At 42.8% G+C, this 17,817-nt stretch overlaps 1 protein-coding gene across 4 annotated transcripts in view; it reads right to left on the reverse strand.

Annotated features, from left to right (window-relative positions):
- Nucleotides 1–3,333: 3,333 nt before the first annotated feature.
- adgra3 (adhesion G protein-coupled receptor A3) overlaps nucleotides 3,334–17,817 on the reverse strand; it is a 272,209-nt gene continuing 257,725 nt past the window's right edge. For all 4 annotated transcript variants that reach the window (XM_072496488.1, XM_072496487.1, XM_072496489.1 and 1 more), the window contains 3 exons: nucleotides 14,305–14,450; nucleotides 11,529–11,624; nucleotides 3,334–5,427 (listed from right to left, as the gene is read on the reverse strand). In XM_072496488.1, the coding sequence (XP_072352589.1) occupies nucleotides 4,167–5,427; nucleotides 11,529–11,624; nucleotides 14,305–14,450 (1,503 nt within the window). In that variant the 3' untranslated portion in view covers nucleotides 3,334–4,166. The remainder of the gene's footprint in view (nucleotides 5,428–11,528; nucleotides 11,625–14,304; nucleotides 14,451–17,817) is intronic.

Consider the following 17,817-nt stretch of genomic DNA (forward strand, 5'->3'; position numbering starts at 1 on the left):
GTGATGAGCATGGTTTTGCATGCATCAGACACACTGCAGACCAAAATAAAAAAGAACGCCAGACCTTGTTTGATGAGGATGCGGAGGGGGTCCTGTATGGGGCAGAGCATGCACCTGGGATGCTCTAGCCGCCTCCAGGTCCAACGACTAGGGGGTCTGGCCAACGGCACGAACTTCCCATCCCCACACCCCCTCCCCAAGAACACGCTCCCTGTACCACCACACCCCACCTGTGATTCCTACCTGCCTCCCTACAGGGTGTGGGCTCTGGGTTGACAGTAACAACTTGTCTGGTCCATGGGGTGGAGGATGATGACAATCCCCTCCAGTGAGCTCTGGTGCATCGTTTGACAAAGTCTGAGTCCTGCCTATGTCCTCCTAGGTAATCCCTGCATGTGAGCTGGAGATTCCATCACACGCTCGCACCGAACCCTTGGAGTGGCAGAGGTGTTGACGGGGTTAAAAGGGAGGGCGAGGAGCGGGGTACCGGAGATGAGAGAGTCCGAGGTGCTTCGGTGTTCCAGCACCACCACCTCCCTTGGGGTGCCCGATGGCCTTTGGGCTACTCCTTGGGATGGGGGTGCGACTGGAGCGAACTGCTGGGACACCCTATCACTTGCCATTGCCAGTCCTGGAGGCCCGCTGTCGTCTCGCCTCAGGTCTCCATGTTCACGGTCATGGAGCACAGGGACTGGGCTACCACCCTCTGGGACTCGCTCAGGTGAGCCAATGCCTGGGTAATGCTAGCAACACACTCAGCCATAACCCGTTGTGACGACACTAAATTCTAGAGTGCCGCTGCAATATCCCCCATTGTAACTGCGCAAAGCTCTGGAGCGTGCTGCAATGTCATGGCCCTGGTACATAGTTGTCTGTGACAGGGCAGCCCAGTACTGTGCCTTGACCACCACATGCACAGAATGCTCCAGGCCTTGTGCATCCTCATAGTAATAATATTTATTAGTGTCACAAGTAGTCTTACATTAACACTGCAATTAAGTTACTGTGAAAAGCCCCTAGTGGCCACATTCCGGCGCCTGTTCAGAATGTCCAATACACCTAACATGCACGTCTTTCAGGACTTGTGGGGAGAAACTGGAGCACCCTTGGAAACCCACACAGACACGGGGAGAAAGTGCAGGCTCCACACAGTGACCCAAACTGGGAATCGAATCCAGGTCCCAAGCACTGTGAAGCAACAGTGCTAACCACTGTGCTGACCATGGCCGATGCCACTCCTGCGGTGTTGGCCTGAGTAGCCACGCATGGTCAGAACCACCTCCTGTCCGTGTAGGCAGTCTAACTCCTCCAACTGCACCTGCAGATGGTGGTTGGTTGTTGACAGCCCCTGATGTAGCCCCCTGCTGTGTCTGCATCTTCATTATCGATGGGACCACAGCTTATTGAAGCCAGAATCCGGTCTGGACAGTACCCACTCCCTGGGGTCGGTCTGAGGAATTGAACAAACGAATGTGATATAAAAGTTAGTTCAAATATTAGTTACAGTAATGTGGATGTGATCAGTCTAATAGTAGTGAGTTCACAGACAAAGGATTTCAGAAAACATGGCAAGGAAGGGGGGAGGGGTGGCTGGTAGAGGATGGGAAAAGGAATTCTGGGTAACAAGAGGCCCAGGGTTAAGGAATGAGAAGTGAGCCAATCAGGATTTATGGCCAGGTCAGGTGGTGTATAGGATGGCCTATGGGAATCTTGTATGTGAAACTTGATGCCATTTGAATGCATTTGTAGAGATTCCTTTGTCTCCAGTAGCACTCGGTTCGGGAGACCCCAGGAGGCAGCTTGTGTTCTGGGTCTTTGCAAGTTGGTTAAAAATAAATAACACTATGCCTACAAATCCATCTCGAGTTTTATTGAGGCTAGACTGACGGGTAAAGAAAAATTAATATTGTCAGGTCCACCCTCCAACCATCCGCCCCCTCCGGGGTTTCTACCTCCACCTGAAGTACCACAGCACATGTGTAGTGCATGCCAGATAGTGCCCCATGAGCCTCTTCACTAACATGCCCAACCGAGGCGAGTATCTCTGGGATGGTGGAGGGTGTTGTCCCCAGACAGGTGCTGCAGGGTATCTCGGGCTGCGGTTTAGGGTCTTGCGTCGCTATGCGTTGCCGACTCCTCACTGTCATCTGCTTGTGGCTGGGGAATACCAGAAGGGCCCGCTTCGTCACCAGGGGATTCTGCAAGACACAAGATATGACGCATGATAGGATAGGGGGTTGGGGTGGGGGAGGTGATGGAGTGGTATGGGGATCATGCCATGTGTGCCATAAGGACAAGCAACTCAGTGGGGACTCACTTCGTTGCCCCATGCCAACCTCCACCTTGGCGACTGCCGTCTCTCCAGGTCCACTGGCCAGGTGCTGCTCCACGGCGGTGACAATAGGTCCAGCGGTTCCCCTCTCGCCTTCTCTCTTTCGCTGCAGTTATGTGCCTTCTTCTGGAGAGGGGGGGGGGGGGGGGGGTACAGAAAGTGCATTTTAGACAGTCGGACGCGTGCAACCCGTGGTGGGCAGCTGGTGGCCTTGGTGGCCAGGGTACCCAGCCATTGCGGGCAGTATGGATGCTGGCATGAGTTGCCGGGTGGGGAGCTGCCAGTGGGTTTCGGTCACCCTCCAGATTGGGGGGGGGGGGGTTCGGGTGCGGGGGGGGGGCTGGTGCCAGGGACATGGTACTGTCTACTCAACCTGGCTGCCCTGAGGGGGCTGTGCAGCTTTTTTCTGCATTGCTGGCCGGTCCTGGCAGTAGGGCGCATGGTGCTCATGGCCTCTGCCACGTGTGCCCAGGCCCGGTGTATGGCGGCGGGTAGTAACCTCCCTCCCATCCTAGAGAACACGGTGGCCCACCTCTCCTCCATGGCTCCAAGCAGGGTCTAGTGGGGTGCTGCTCTTTATGCTGCCATCTTATTGGTGAGGATGGTGCGTGGAGTGTCAATATGGGGCTGCAGCTCATCGGTCTCTCGCTTGGCAATCCCTACCCTGGTGAATCAGACATCTCTTTTCATTGGAATCAATAGAGATCCATGTGGCACCAGTGCTAACCCATTAATGGATCACAAAATGCTTCTGGGCCTGCCGCCAATTTAGTGGTCGTAGAAGTCCACTGATTCAATCCCTGGCGTCAACACTTTTAATTAATAATCTTTGTCACAAGTAGGCTTACATTAACACTGCAATGAAGTTACTGTGAAAAACTTAGTTTTAGAATCAGAGAATCCCGCCCTAGATCTTAGCTGCACCATTATAGAGAACTTCCAAGAAGAGGTACAGACTTCCAAATGAATGAAAGAGGTAAAAAGGAACGAGAAAATAGACGCACGGGTGAAACTTCGGTTTAATAGTTCTTTGCACAGGTTTGAGTGTTATCCCTCTTGCCTGCTCCTCTCCAAAAGATACTCCATGGACCACAATTCTCTGGTAATTTATTACAAGTAGTAATGTATGTCTGGCTACCTGAACTTGAATCTCAGTAGGTGTGTTCAAACACACAATTTCCAAAAGGGGTCAGTGAGTAGGAGCCAACATCAAGAATCCATCTTCCTTCTGGGCTCAGCTATCTGATCACTAACCTGTGATCTTTCTGGTCTATGCCTTGGAATCACACCATACATGCATTCACCTACAAAATCCATCAGGTAAAAACTAACCATAAAACACTGAAAAGCATAGGTTTGTCAAAATGCATCTGTAATGTTATAAATTGTGGGCAAAGCTATTAAATAAAATGCCGAATCAATTTCACTTTCTCAATCACGCTGTAACTCTTCTACTCTTGTCACAAGGCAAACCTTTTATTATGTAGAAAATTACATAACCAGACCAAGATATGACCAATACTGAACTCCATTTTTCATGCAATTTTTGTATAAGTTCAAGGACATCCAGCACTGTAACAAAACAGGACTAAATGCTACGAAAATAGAAACGGTGAAACTGCTCTGTGTCTTCACACATTTGACTGAGAAATTTGGGTTGTTTGAAAAGGTATAAAATGATACAAGCAAATTAAAGCTTCACTTATCAGACATTAGATTGAACCTTCGGTTTCGTTGCACAATGTAAATTAATTTTGTAAACATTTTTACAATAACTTTAACTGAAGAGGAATGCATGTCACAGTTTTATTTTTAAAATTTAAATTTTTGCAAACTACACAGTAGTTTCGTTTCTCCAAAATCCAGTTCTGATGTTTCCAGTGCTGTCTGCATTCAGCAAAGGAACATCGAGGCCACTGCCTTTCAGCAGTCCATTTTGACTAGCCAGGTTAAGGCCATAAGATTTATGGTTCTCAAGTTCGACCACTATGGGCTGTTGCAGGCTGTCTTTACTGCTACTGGCTCCATCCTTTACTACATTTTGATTGCATTGTGTCGGTGTATAACTGACATCACTACTATCAGGTTGGCTGTGACTTTGATGGCGTTCTCGAAAAGCAGAGCGAGACCTCCTACTGCCATGATGACTCTCATGGTTACTGTGTCGACTCCTTGGCTGGCTATTGTGCACACTTCCTTCTACGCTAGTAGGCACATCATATGCATACTCTCGTAACACAGTCAGCCTGCTGTGTCGATGAGCTTGGTGTGCCCTAGTCCGATTTTTATGATGCCTGTTTACTTGTCCATTAGAACGGTATGGCACTTCTACAGGAGCCACATGCATCTTTAGGTCATTGTCCATTGAATGTTCTGTAAGGCTATTGTCAAGCTGCGTTGATATGTTACTTGCCAAAGGAACAATCTGGTTCTGTACTGCTGCAGCATGTAGATTAGTCAGCTTACATCCTGAGAATAGTTTGTTGTTGCTGGATGCAGACTTATTTGTACAGGAGGACTCTGCACTACTGTTGGTAAGTTTTGGGGTTTCTCGATTGGCATGACTGGAATCCATAGGCTGAACATTAACTTGCATGGAGTAAGTACTCCTCCCTGGACAGCATGTTGTCATCCAACATAGTCGCACATCTTCTCTGCCAATACAATGGTGAAGTATAAGAAATGCAGCTAGGCTCAAAGCTGTGGCTCCAAACAGACAGCTAAAAATAAGGTCCATCGGATAGTACTGGGAAACTGCCAGTGCACCCGATACCCACAGGGCAATATACATAAACAACGATAAACATGCACCAAGCAGTTGTGCTTGGAATGTGTGCTCATTCTCCAGTGCAGAGGAGGAGACTACAGAACAATTTGCCTGTGATGTTGAATTTGAATCATTGACATGACCCTCTCCATGGTCTGTGCTTGCCAAACGCTGATGCTCTTCTGCTGCTTCCTTTAGTTCATATTTTCGCTCTGGGTGCTGTTTAAGCTGCACAAATATGCTTAGGAAATAAATGCAGTTTACGAAGATGATAAAGCCCACAGGTCCATAAAATGCCCCTAAACTTGGTTCCCAAGCCATCCAACAGCTGCAAGACACAAACATGAAATATTATGTTAGGAGTCCCAAGCAATTGAATTCAAATATACATCCTAATTTAGTAAAATGATTTGGATTAACTCACAAAACAATGCAGTGCAAAAAAGAACAACCTCTTAGTTTTAAGATTTTCAAAATGGAAAAATCCATTATTTTAAAACAAAAAAAGTCAGTGAAATCGGATTTTGGTTTGGTTCATGCCAGATTTTCTGAAAATGCAGTTTAGTATTTTTAAAAAGTAGGTCACTTATCTGATAGGAGGTCTCCCCTCCCCACCCCCACACACAATAAATCCAAATCTTGTATATGAAAATAATCCTGAAGGGATTGGAGAGCCTTCAGGCAATATGGATCTGGGGTGATTTTCAGGGGACATGGGTGTCACAAGCTAGGACAGCATTTATTGCCCATCCCTAATTGTCCTTGAGAAGGTTCCCAAGCCATCCATGCTGAAGATCATGTGGTGTAGGTACACCCACAATGCTCTTAGGGGGGGAGTTCCAGGATTTTGACCCAGCATATATGGAGGAGGAAGAAGAGAGAAATTCACTTGGAAACATATATGCCAGTCACTTAGCTGGGTCTACCAGTCTATAAAATCAATCTGGTTTAAATGTTGCAATAAAGTGCAAGACGTTGATTCTCCCTCTGGTTATAACCTCATCTCCCTCAGTAAGAAGAGAGACAATGAAACAACAACTGCACTCCACCAAACATCTAGCTTTTAATTGCTCCAACAGCACTTGACGTTACTTAAGATGTTACAGAGATATTATTTAATTCAAAGAATGAGGATTATCCAACACTTTATCTTTTAATATTTTATTTTTGCTTGGCATTCTTTAAAAATATCATATCTACTTTTCAGATTTAAAATGTCGATCTGACAGAATAAATAACAAATTGTCATAGAACATTAAAACAATTACAACTTTTACTGCAAGGCAATAGAATAATCCTCGTTAAGTCCTCAAACAGGTTGGCTCTTTCTGTAAATGTTTAATGCTGAAAATGTGCACGTAGATTTTAAATGCGTTACTCCACGTAAAACTGGCGTTGTAGATTGGCAAAAATAAAAAAGTATACTGAAAATAATTAGCATGCCAGACAGCAGCTATGGAGAAGGAAACAGAGTTAATGTTTCAGGTTGATGCCTTTTTGTCAGAAATGGAAAAGTTCAAGATGTAGCATGCTTTAGGCAAGTACAGGGGCAGAGAAAGTAGGGAGAGTCTATGATAGTGTGGAAGGCAGCATCATTAGAACATAATAGAGATGGAAAAACTGGGAGAATCAAAAAGAATAACCTCTGTTTAATTTCGGATTTTGAGCATTTGAAGTATTCCCGTTGTGGATTTTAGAAAAATGGCTCAATTTTCATTTCTGTTTAAATAAATGGGCAAAGAAAATTGTGTGGTTTCTGTAATGGGTGTTTAATCCACAATGCTAGTGTTATGCACTGGCCGCATGAAAATATACCCATGTTCACCATGGGCCAGAATTCTATGCTCCCCCACCAGTGGGTTTTTAAGGCAGTACGATAAAGCGGAGGGGGGGGGGCATGAAATTGAATAGATGGAATACCATCCCGGTTCCTGCCCACCCGGACCACAGGTCGATTTTATGCTGGGGCTGGCAAGGCCTCGGCAGGAAGGTCACCCATAACCCAGTTGAAGCTCTTTAGTGGCAATTATTGGTCACTAAAGGGCCATTTCCTGCCCAGCCTCAATTTTTTAGGCTAGCCGGATGATTAAACTTCTATGGGGTAAAAATAAGTTACATCACGGGTGGTCTGATGGTTCCTTGCCTTTTTCCCGAGGCCATCATTGTTCCCTTCACTCCCCACAGGGCTTCCCTACTCTCTCTGCTCTGGGACCCCTTGAACTTCCATGGGCCTCCAATGCCCAGCCTTCGGCTCCGATGTCCTCCTGTATTTCTTCTTCTGCAGCGCTGTTGCTGCAGGGACCGGAGCGCTGCTGGCCAATGAGATTGGCTATCAGCATCGAAAGCGGGACTTCCTCCCAAGTGAGGGATGGAAGTTCCATTTTCAGCTACTTAAAGTTCATTTGAGAGTGAAATGGCTGAGGGGCACTCGTGAAGTCGGTGGCAATGTGTTCCCCGCCGACTCTTCAGATGGCAGGATGCAAGACTTTGCTGTTCAAAAAATTCAGGCCATGAACTTATTATGATTTGTGCAGTGTACTTTTACCACCACTAGATGATGCAAGTTCACCTTGTAAAAAATCTGAAGTATATCTAGATATGTCGCAGTACAGGAAATCGTTTTTTAAAAAGCCGGTATAGTGTGCTGGCAGCAATTTCAGAGCCTCACTCAATTTTTACATGGACACTCTTTGTATGTCATACTGCACTAAAACACTCATACATGCTTTGAAATCCTATGAACTTAACGGACTCTTTTCTGGCCTCAAACTATTATTCATAAATACCAGCTCTTTCAAAGCTCTGTGGCTTGTAATGTATTACACATGAACTCCAGTTTCACACCACTTAATTCCTTGCTGGCCTACAATGGCTCCAATGCCCCAATATCTCAACTAAAATTTGAATCCTCATTTCTAAACCATCCCTCAACCCCACTCCTATCTCAGTAACTGCCCCCCAACCCCTTCCACCCAATTTCCGTAATTGCTTAATTTGTTGCAACTCATCTTGTGCGTCTTCTTCCACTTTACCTCACTATCAGGGATTGGATCTTCAGGTACCTACGTCCAATTTTCCCTGGAATTTTCTCAGTAAACCACTTTGCTGCTTCACCTCACTGTCTTCCTTTTAAAACCCTCCCCTGAACAACTTCTTTGACCAAAGGTTTTGTAACTCCTGTTAATCTTTGGTGTGACATTAACTTTTCTTCATGCAACTGATGTATTTTGGGATTTCAGCGTGGTGGTGTGTCACACGAGGTATCGACTTCGCACACTGGTCTGTTCCTGCTCTCTGAATGGTCTGAGTGACCGGTGACCCGACCTGACTCAACTCGTCCCAATCTGCCCAACCTGACCTCGCCAAACTGCCCAAACCCAAAAACCAGCAAGATCAGAAATCTGCCCTGGATTCAGTCCCAAGTTTGTCAGTTTGAGACACTGTACCTGTACAAACTATTATATCTTCCATAACATTTTTCTCTAAAATGTGTTTAAACAAAATTTTCGCAGTGTTTCTCTGTGCCTACTCTTCACTTTAGGGCAAGAGCTAATTCCAGTAAAATCTGATTGTTGAGTAATAGCTTGTATTTATATCATTAGCTTTCGGAGCGCTGCTCCTTCCTCAGGTGCGGGTTCCTTCCTGACATCGAAACAAACCTGTTGGACTTTAATCTGGTGTTGTAAGACTTCGTACTGTGCTCACCCCAGTCCAACGCCGGCATCTCCGCATCATTGTATTTATATGGCATCCTTAGCTGAATAAAACATCGCAAGGCACCTCACAGGAGTGTTATCAAACAAAACTTGACACCAAGCCACATAAGACGTTGGGCAGAAAAGAACAAAGAAAATTACAGCACAGGAACAGGCCCTTCGGCCCTCCCAGCCTGCGCCAATCCAGATCCTTTATCTAAACCGGTCGCCTATTTTCCAAGGATCTACTTCCCTCTGTTCCCCGCCCGTTCATATATCTGTCTAGATGCATCTTAAATGATGCTATCGTGCCCGCCTCTACCACCTCCGCTGGCAAAGCGTTCCAGGCACCCACCACCCTCTGCGTAAAAGACTTGCCACGCACATCTCCCTTAAACTTTCCCCCTCTCACCTTGAAATCATGACGCCTTGTAATTGACACTCCCACTCTTGGAAAAAGCTTGTTCCTATCCACCTTGTCCATACCTCTCAATTTTGTAGACCTCAATCAGGTCCCCCCTCAACCTCCATCTACCTCCTAATCTACTCAACCTTTCTTCATAGCTAGCACCCTCCATACCAGGCAACATCCCGGTGAACCTCCTCTGCACCCTCTCTAAAGCATCCACATCCTTCTGGTAACGTGGCGACCAGAACTGCACGCAGCATTCCAAATGTGGCCCAAGCAAAGTCCTATACAACTGTAACATGACCTGCCGACTCTTGTACTCAATACCCCGTCCGATGAAGACAAGCATGCTGTATGACTTCTTGACCACTCTATCAACCTGCGTTGCCACCTTCAGGGTACAATGGACCTGACCTCCCAGATCTCTCTGTACATCAATTTTCCCCAGGACTCTTCCATTGACCGTCTAGTCCGCTCTTGAATTGGATCTTCCAAAATGCATCACCTCGCATTTGCCTGGATTGAACTCCATCTGCCATTTCTCTGCCCAACTCTCCAATCTATATTTTGCTGTATTCTCTGACAGTCCCCATCGCTATCTGCAACTCCATCAATCTTAGTATCATCTAACATGAGGTAGGTGTTAGGGAATATTTTGAAGGAGGAAAGAGAGGGTGGCAAACAAAGAGGTTTAGGGAGGTTACTCCAGAGTTTAGGCCCTTAGGAGCTGAAGGCAAGGCTACCAATAGTTGAACGATTACAACCAGGGATATACAAGAAGCCAGAACTGCCAAAGCACAAATTTCCCAGATTTGTAGGACTGCAGAGAAATAAAGGTGAGGTAGGGAGGCCATAGCTCTGGAGGGATCTGAAAACAAGGATGAGCATTTTAGAATCAACATGGTGCTTAACTGGGAGCCACTGTAGATCTAGGAGACACATGTGGTGGGTAAATGGAACTTGATGCGAGTTAGGGCAGGCCAGCAGAGTTTAAAATAGTTATTCCATTTACAGGATGTGGGTGTCGCTGGTTAGCCCAGCATTTATTGCCCATCCCTAGTTGCCCTTCAGAAGGTGGTGGTGAGTTGCCTTCTTGAACCGCTGCAGTCTCTGAGCTGTAGGTACACCCACCATGCTGTTTGGATGGCTTTAAGTTTGAGGCCAGAATGTGCAAGGCCAGTTATGCATGGAATGGAATAGTCAAATCCAGAGGTAATGACGGTATGGATGAGAGCTTCAGCAACAGATGAATTGAGACAGGTGTGAATCTATTTCAGCATCAAGCATGATTTCAGGACCAATTTATAATATGCAAATCAAATCATAAATCAGTTGCAGAACCTGATACAATTCCAAGTGACCAATAGGTGGAGTTTTAATTATATACATTTCAACCACTGATACTAGGCTGTAAGCAGCACAACCAGATTGCAGCAGTAAGTGCAGAAATGAAGTTATTGAAAAAAATCTTGATTTTTGAGAGCAAGAAGTTAATTTCAATTTTGAAGCCTCACCAATATACAAAAAATTTCCGTTGCAAGTATTATTTATCATGCAATTTATGTACCTCCTTATTTATATATATTTTTTAAAAGGCTGTGTAGGTGGAGAGTAACAGCAGGGTGGGTGGGGCACGGGGGTGTTTGTTATTTATTTGTTATAACATTTCCCGTTTGTTCTCTTTTTGGTTGTGTTTGATGGGTGTGTGTGTATAAAAATATATATGCCTTAATAAACATTTTAGAAAAAAACTTTATATTTACAGTTGCATGAGTGAATTTATCATTGCCATCCGGTCATGATGAGTCAACTTTATATTGTGGATTAATGTGTGTGGCAAAATGGGCAATGGTAGCAGATTCCCTTCCCTTGGAAATCAGTTGGGTTTAGACAAAACAGCAGCTTTCATGGTCACCTTTCTAGGCCATAAATCCAGATGAACCAAATTCCATTTTAAGCATGGCATGATAGAATTTAAATTCATTTCTCTGGAGCTGCTAGTCCAGTAACAGCGACAACATCCATGATATCAGAATCAAAATATGCAGTTTCGGGACTCTACACACCTAGGTTTTAGTTTTAAAGTCATACTAATAAGTTTGGCAAACATTCCAAAAGATTCTTCAGAAGTAAAAAGCAGGTTGCAAAATAATAGCAAGTATTAGATTGATCTCCAAACAGACTCCAGTAACAAATGCTCTGTTTTACACAGCATTTATCAATACATAACCTTTCAGGAATTTTTTCACCCCTTCCTAACTCCAGCTTGAAGTCTGCCCAACATCACCTACTGAAAACAATCTAAAAAATTAACGGAGTACTTACTATGGTGCATTTACTTTACTTCCATAATTTTTAATATTAGCTGCTGCTGTAATACCACATACTATGATAGGAATTCCTCCACCAATGAGGTAGAACCTGAAAAGACATGATCAAGAGGAAAGGTGCTAAACAACTGCAAGTCTGTTTTTCAAACATAACTGTTTCCGACAGGTTAGATCTTTTAAACTCGTCAGTGGTACAATACACGAAATCCGTCCAACATAGTACTTACCCACTGATTTTAGATGTGACACAACTTTATCACATAATGTAACATTTTAATCATTGCTGAACATGTAATGATATTCTCTGATCTTGGATAATTAAATGAGTAATGGACATCAATGTTCCCTTAAGCTGTGTAGATTTGTAGTCATTGTAGCAATTGGGAAATGTGCCATGCAGGGAACAAATACATCACACACAAGGAACATTCCCGTTAAAATATGCCAACATATGCCAAATATGCTGTACAGCTATCTTAAATGGGACATGCTTGCATCATGTTGGCCACACACAGCAAACAGAAGTTAGGAGGAACATTGATGAACATACATTAATTAACTTTTCAGCCAACTTGGGAGATCAATGTGTAGGTAGCATGTTGCTTTACAATTGACTGATGCACAGTGGAAAGGGAGGTTATACATTTTGACACAGTTCACGGTGTATACAATCACATAGAATATAAAGCACAGAAGCAAGATCGATGTCCCAATAGGTCCTTGCAGACATTTATGTTTCATACACGCCTTCTCTGATCCCCCTTCATCTTGCTCGATCACAATCTTACGTAATTTTCTTCTCTGTGTTTATCCAGCTTCCCTTGTATGTCTCAATACTTTTCACCTCAATTTGGAGAGTTCCAAATTCTAACCATCCTCCGGTTACTCTTGAATTACTTATTGGACTTTTAGTATCCCTCTTATGTTAATGGACCTTAGTTTTAATGGACCTTGTTCTACAAGTACAGATTATTCTAATTCTTAAATGACTGTATTAGCATCAAAATAATTAGTATCTGCACTATTGCACTATTCGGTAACCAGTCAGATTATTGACTGCAGAGATAAAAAGGAAATACTGGAGATTGGAAATGTAAATAGTAATCCTGAAACATAAGGTAGAATTGAAGAAGATTCAAATTTAAAATGTAATTTTTTTTCTTCATTCCTTTCCAGAAGCTAATGAAACTGCCTGACATTTCCAGCATATTAAGTTTATTCTTAGGTTTATTGTAATGTTCCAGCCCCTCATAACCTTCGGCTAGCTTATCCAACTTGCGTTTACGACTAAGAAATTGCAAAAGCTGCAGCATGAGGCTTTGCGAGGGCAGGAAATTATCAGTTCCACACTAGGATAGGAAGTCTTGGAACGGGCTAGAACTCCTGCTCCATTTGGATCCACCAAAAAACAATGCTTGGACAAGTTTGACTGACCACCAGAAGTTTTTTCATTTAAGTTTTATTTTTCTGAATTATTTTCAAAAAGCAGTTGGTTCGGCTCCTCAAATGCCTGGAGCAAAGACCGCCCGCTCTGCAAAACTGTACCAGAAAATTACAATCAGGTCTTAAACCAGCGTATGATTTTAATTTTCTTATTTACGCAGCTTTCAATTGATTTTGGTGGGCTGTCCAGAAGGAATGTCTTTTCTGATTACAACATTCTACTGGTTCATTCAAGTAAGTGACATCTCCGATGCAGTGTGAAAATCAGCGAGTGAAAGGAACTATAGGTTTTATACTTAGGTGTCAAATACACAACAAAATTATCTATAGGTGTTGTTGGAGATGCTGTTAATACTTAAGGAGTGTAAACTTGGATGCGTAATATAAAATTATGCATATTTAATATATTAAATTGTACTTTTTGGAAGAATAATGAAAATACAGTAATTTTGGAATTTGCATATAGCTTAAATATTGGCTTCAGTTTACAGCCTTCAAATTTTAGTTACTTTACTTTTAAAATATTACACACGATCAAGACAAAAAAAAGTTTTAAAAGCTCCGCACCGTATTGAATTTAAAATCATGCATACTTCCTGTGATCAGATTGGTAAGTTGGGAAAAATATTGGAACAACAAGCAATGGCTACTAATTATTTTTAAAATGTTCCATGAGGTCTAGACATTGAATAAGAAATTAAAATCAACATTTTTACATTTAATGAACAAACGTTGTCCTACTTTATTAATACGTGCTATTTTGAAGTTTGTGGACTCCTTAGTACTTGGGCCCTTCTTATTGCAAGGCCCATTCCTATAAAAATACGTAACAGCATATTTAAAAAGATTATTTTCTCTTTATTCCTCGCAGCCTGCATCAGGTTTTGTTCCTTTCCATATTTTCTTCAAATCGTTAATTATCAAATGATTGTAAATCCATTTTACCATTTTATTTTCCTCAAATTGTACCTCAATATCTTATCAAATAGCTTTCAAAATGTTCTAAGAATGTGTTTTTTTGATGATGTAGAATCAAGACTGAACCTATTCACATGCATACACAGACACATATCTCATATCAAATGATTTTCCTTGAAAGCAGCATTACTTAATCGTCAAAGTAAGATCATAAGCTGAATTCTAAAAACATTCTCTTCTGAAATTAATAAACTAAGTGCAAAGTTAATGCATCATCCAACAATGAAAGCATCCCCTAGAAAAGGACTCTTGGGTTAAAAAAAAAGTCTTCAAACCTCTGTATGATCAAGTACAAAATTCTGAAACAAACTGTACATCATAGCTTATGAAACACGAACAAACATTCTCACCTGAGCATTGGCCGAGGTGGGGGTGGGGGCTCTTCAGGGTCTTGGCATCTCTTTGCTTTCCTTGTCAACTGTTTGAAAATATTTCGTGCTGTGACGCCAACCCACAGGATGGTGGCGAGGGTAGAATAGTGTAGAATTATCCCAACCTACAATTTTAAAAGATCAACAGGTGAGGAATTATAGAAATTTAGAATCTGGAACTCTGTCATTACACTGGGGTATGCTATAATGATGAGTTTATGTTTTACTATTCATTTACAATATGATTAAATATGCTTCTCTCTATAACACAGTTAAACTATTCACTGCATATGCTACTGCATAATTTAACCAGTTTATGGGCGATCCTCCACCTAAAATTCCACTCAAATATAAAACTGTCCCATGAAATTACAAGGCAGCTATTCACCAAAACTGGAACCTTCAAATCGACTTTCTCAAATATTTTCTCCCCTCTTCACCATTTCAACCAACCCATGTTCATCTATTTTCTCCTTGTTATGATGCCCGAAAAGACCAACAATACTCAAAAATAAATTTGAACTTCCAGTTATAATAGTTGAAAAGGATAGTATAACAAGATTTCAAATTTTATGATTCTTACTGTAATGAATAACTAAAAACTATTTTCTTCTTGTGGGCAACTTGTACTTTAATCTAGAGAAAGGATTCCCTTTTGTAATTATCACACACCACACTCTCCATGGAATTACAGCCCCCCATCCCCACGAGTGACCACCTCCAGATGCTTGCTTAGTTTTGAGAGATTTTTCTAAATCCACTACCAGCAGTAAAGCCTGTCTCATTGATTCTTCCTCTCTGGCCATGCCAGGAAGAATCTTCAAGAAACCTACAATGGCTGCAGGATATGTCTATTCCACTAACATGCAACGTGTTACCCTGGTTCAGGTAGAAAAACTGATTAGCTATTATTTACCGCAACTCTCTTTCACCTTAAAAGTAAATGGACAGTTTAGAGCACAAATGTTTACAACCCAATACTTTTAACACCTTTCCGGGACTTGGGAGATTCAGAGTGAACTCAGAGACTGATGCTATTGTCTCCAACCATGAACACTGTACATCTTAGCCTCAGTAACACAATCAGGAATTCCCTGACTTTTAACCCTCCGCCCACCACCCCACCATCACGTTGTCAAGCAGACTTCAGAAAACTCCATCCCTCTCTTTCCTTTCTAAGATAGTTAAATGGGAATTTTGTTTCACAACTTTCAACATTCAGCCAGATGCTCACTGATGAGTTAAACATCAGAGACATTTCAGCAACATAGGTATACTGCAGAGAAATGTAAAATCAGTAGTGGGGCCCAGTAACCTCAAAGGAACGTTGCTAGTTATCTGTCAGAGGATGAGGAGTGAAGCATATTGGAACAACATATGAGAGTGGGCTGCAATGTTTCTACACTTTGGTTGAAATTACATGGGAAGGTGGGAGACCAGACAGGACAGAAACATGAAGGAGGCTGTGACTTGTAGACAAGAGGTCATCCAATTTTAGTTGCTGATGAAGGTTTCCCATCATTTGCATATATAGGATGTTGTTGATAAACAATGTACTACTGAATTCAAATAACACAATCGCAAAGGCTGAATTAATCTACTGATATTAATACACAAGAGAACATTAATACACATGCCAACCTGCTTCTTTTGGTGCTGCTAATTTTAATGTCTTAAATCACCCTTCCCAAACCAATCACCACTACTTACTTCACCCTACTGTTAACACAGAGGTTCTCTCAAGCTCCTCTCTGTCATGTTTCTATGGACAATTCTCATTCTTGTCATGCTGTATTGTATTTTACTGAAATCCTAGTGGGGAAAACATCTGCTGCACTTTTTATTTTCAATCATTCAGGGCTAGGCCAGCAATCATTGCCCATTCCTAACTGGCCATGAGAAGGTGGTCGTGAGTTGCCTTCTTTGAACCTGCTTCCAATTACCCATTTCTGAAATCCTACAAAGTAATGGAAGCTTATGTTCACGATTGTCTGCCACAATACCAGCTATTGATGAAGTTCTTCACAGAAAAACTTACTGAAAGGAATTAAACCAGCCTACCAAACGGCACCATTTTACAGACAGTGTATTTCATGATTTTAGACTTAGTTCAGCATTGATAAACTGTTTGAGCCTCACTGTGAGATTTATCATCACAAATGTCATGCATGACTACAAGGATGCAAGTATTTTGATGAACAATATTTATAATCAAGCTTTTCTTGATATATATTAATGATCAAAATTTGGGTGTATTTGGCACAATTTCAAAATTTGTAGGTTGAGAAAAAGGTTGAATTATTGTGAGCTGTGATGAGGATTGTGATAAGATTTCCAAAGGATATAGCCAGGTTTGTGAAAGGAACAGACACGTGGCAGGTAACATTTAATGCAGAGAAGTGTGAAGTGAAGAATAAGGAAAGGCAATATAAACTAAAGGAATGTAGGATCAAAGAGACTTCAAGTAGATATGCACAAATAGTTGAATGTGGCTGGGCAAGTAAAGTAGAGGTACAGGTGGCATCTTACCATATTTTTTCCAAAAAGTCAGGCTCAGACTGAAAACTGGTCTGTACTCTCCAGTTGCACAGACCAGTTTTCTCTTCAGATTTCGAGCCTCTTTGAAGAAAAAAGAGAAGGGGTTTACTTCGTCACTCTGGCTGGCTGGGGCCAGATACAGCCGACACCTGGCTCCAGAGATCAGGGTGCCATCTTTAAATGGCACCCTAATCAGAACTGAAAACTGAGCGGCCCCCACCACGGAGGTATCGGGGCTCTCTTTCTCTCTCTCCCCCACCCCTTCCACGTAAGTAGCGCCGGCGTTTCTCCCGCGCATACAAGTTTCTCCCTTCACAGCCCACTCTCTTTCTCTTTCCCCCCCCCCCCCCCCCCCCCCCCCCCATGGGGCTCCAATGAGCGCCGCACCTGGCACAGGCATGTTTCTCTCCTGGGTGGGGGGGGGTTAGCTATACTTACCTTTGCACCACCAGACGAATCTCCTCGACTGAATCCTATTTGTGAAAGATGTTGTAAACCTTGCTGGTGTATGAATACTTACGGAGGAATCATGTGGTGGGTGGGGGGCTCATTGATATTAAAATATTTACTTTAATGCAATTAAGTGAGGATGCTGCCCTTTTGAGGGCTTGAACCTCATGACGTCGCTGGCGAATGGTGGGGAAAATCAAGAAGCGATCGCGTTTCCTGATTCTCTTCAGATTATTCTCCCGCTTCGCCGTTCTCTCTGACATCAATCGTGGGCTGAAATTTGCCACCACAGAATACAAAAGCAAGTAAAAGTCTAGCAGCGGCTGTGCAATATGACTGTTCTTTGGAATGCTGAAGAAGTCATATTGGACTTGAAACACTCACGGTTATACTCTCCATAGATGCTGCCAGACTTGCTGAGTTTTTTCAATACTTTCTTTTTATTTCAGATCTCCAGCATCCACAGTATTTTACTTTTATTTTTGAGGTCATGATGCTAATTTA

Source organism: Scyliorhinus torazame, chromosome 3 (assembly GCF_047496885.1).
Source record: "Scyliorhinus torazame isolate Kashiwa2021f chromosome 3, sScyTor2.1, whole genome shotgun sequence".
Lineage (NCBI taxonomy): Eukaryota > Metazoa > Chordata > Chondrichthyes > Carcharhiniformes > Scyliorhinidae > Scyliorhinus > Scyliorhinus torazame.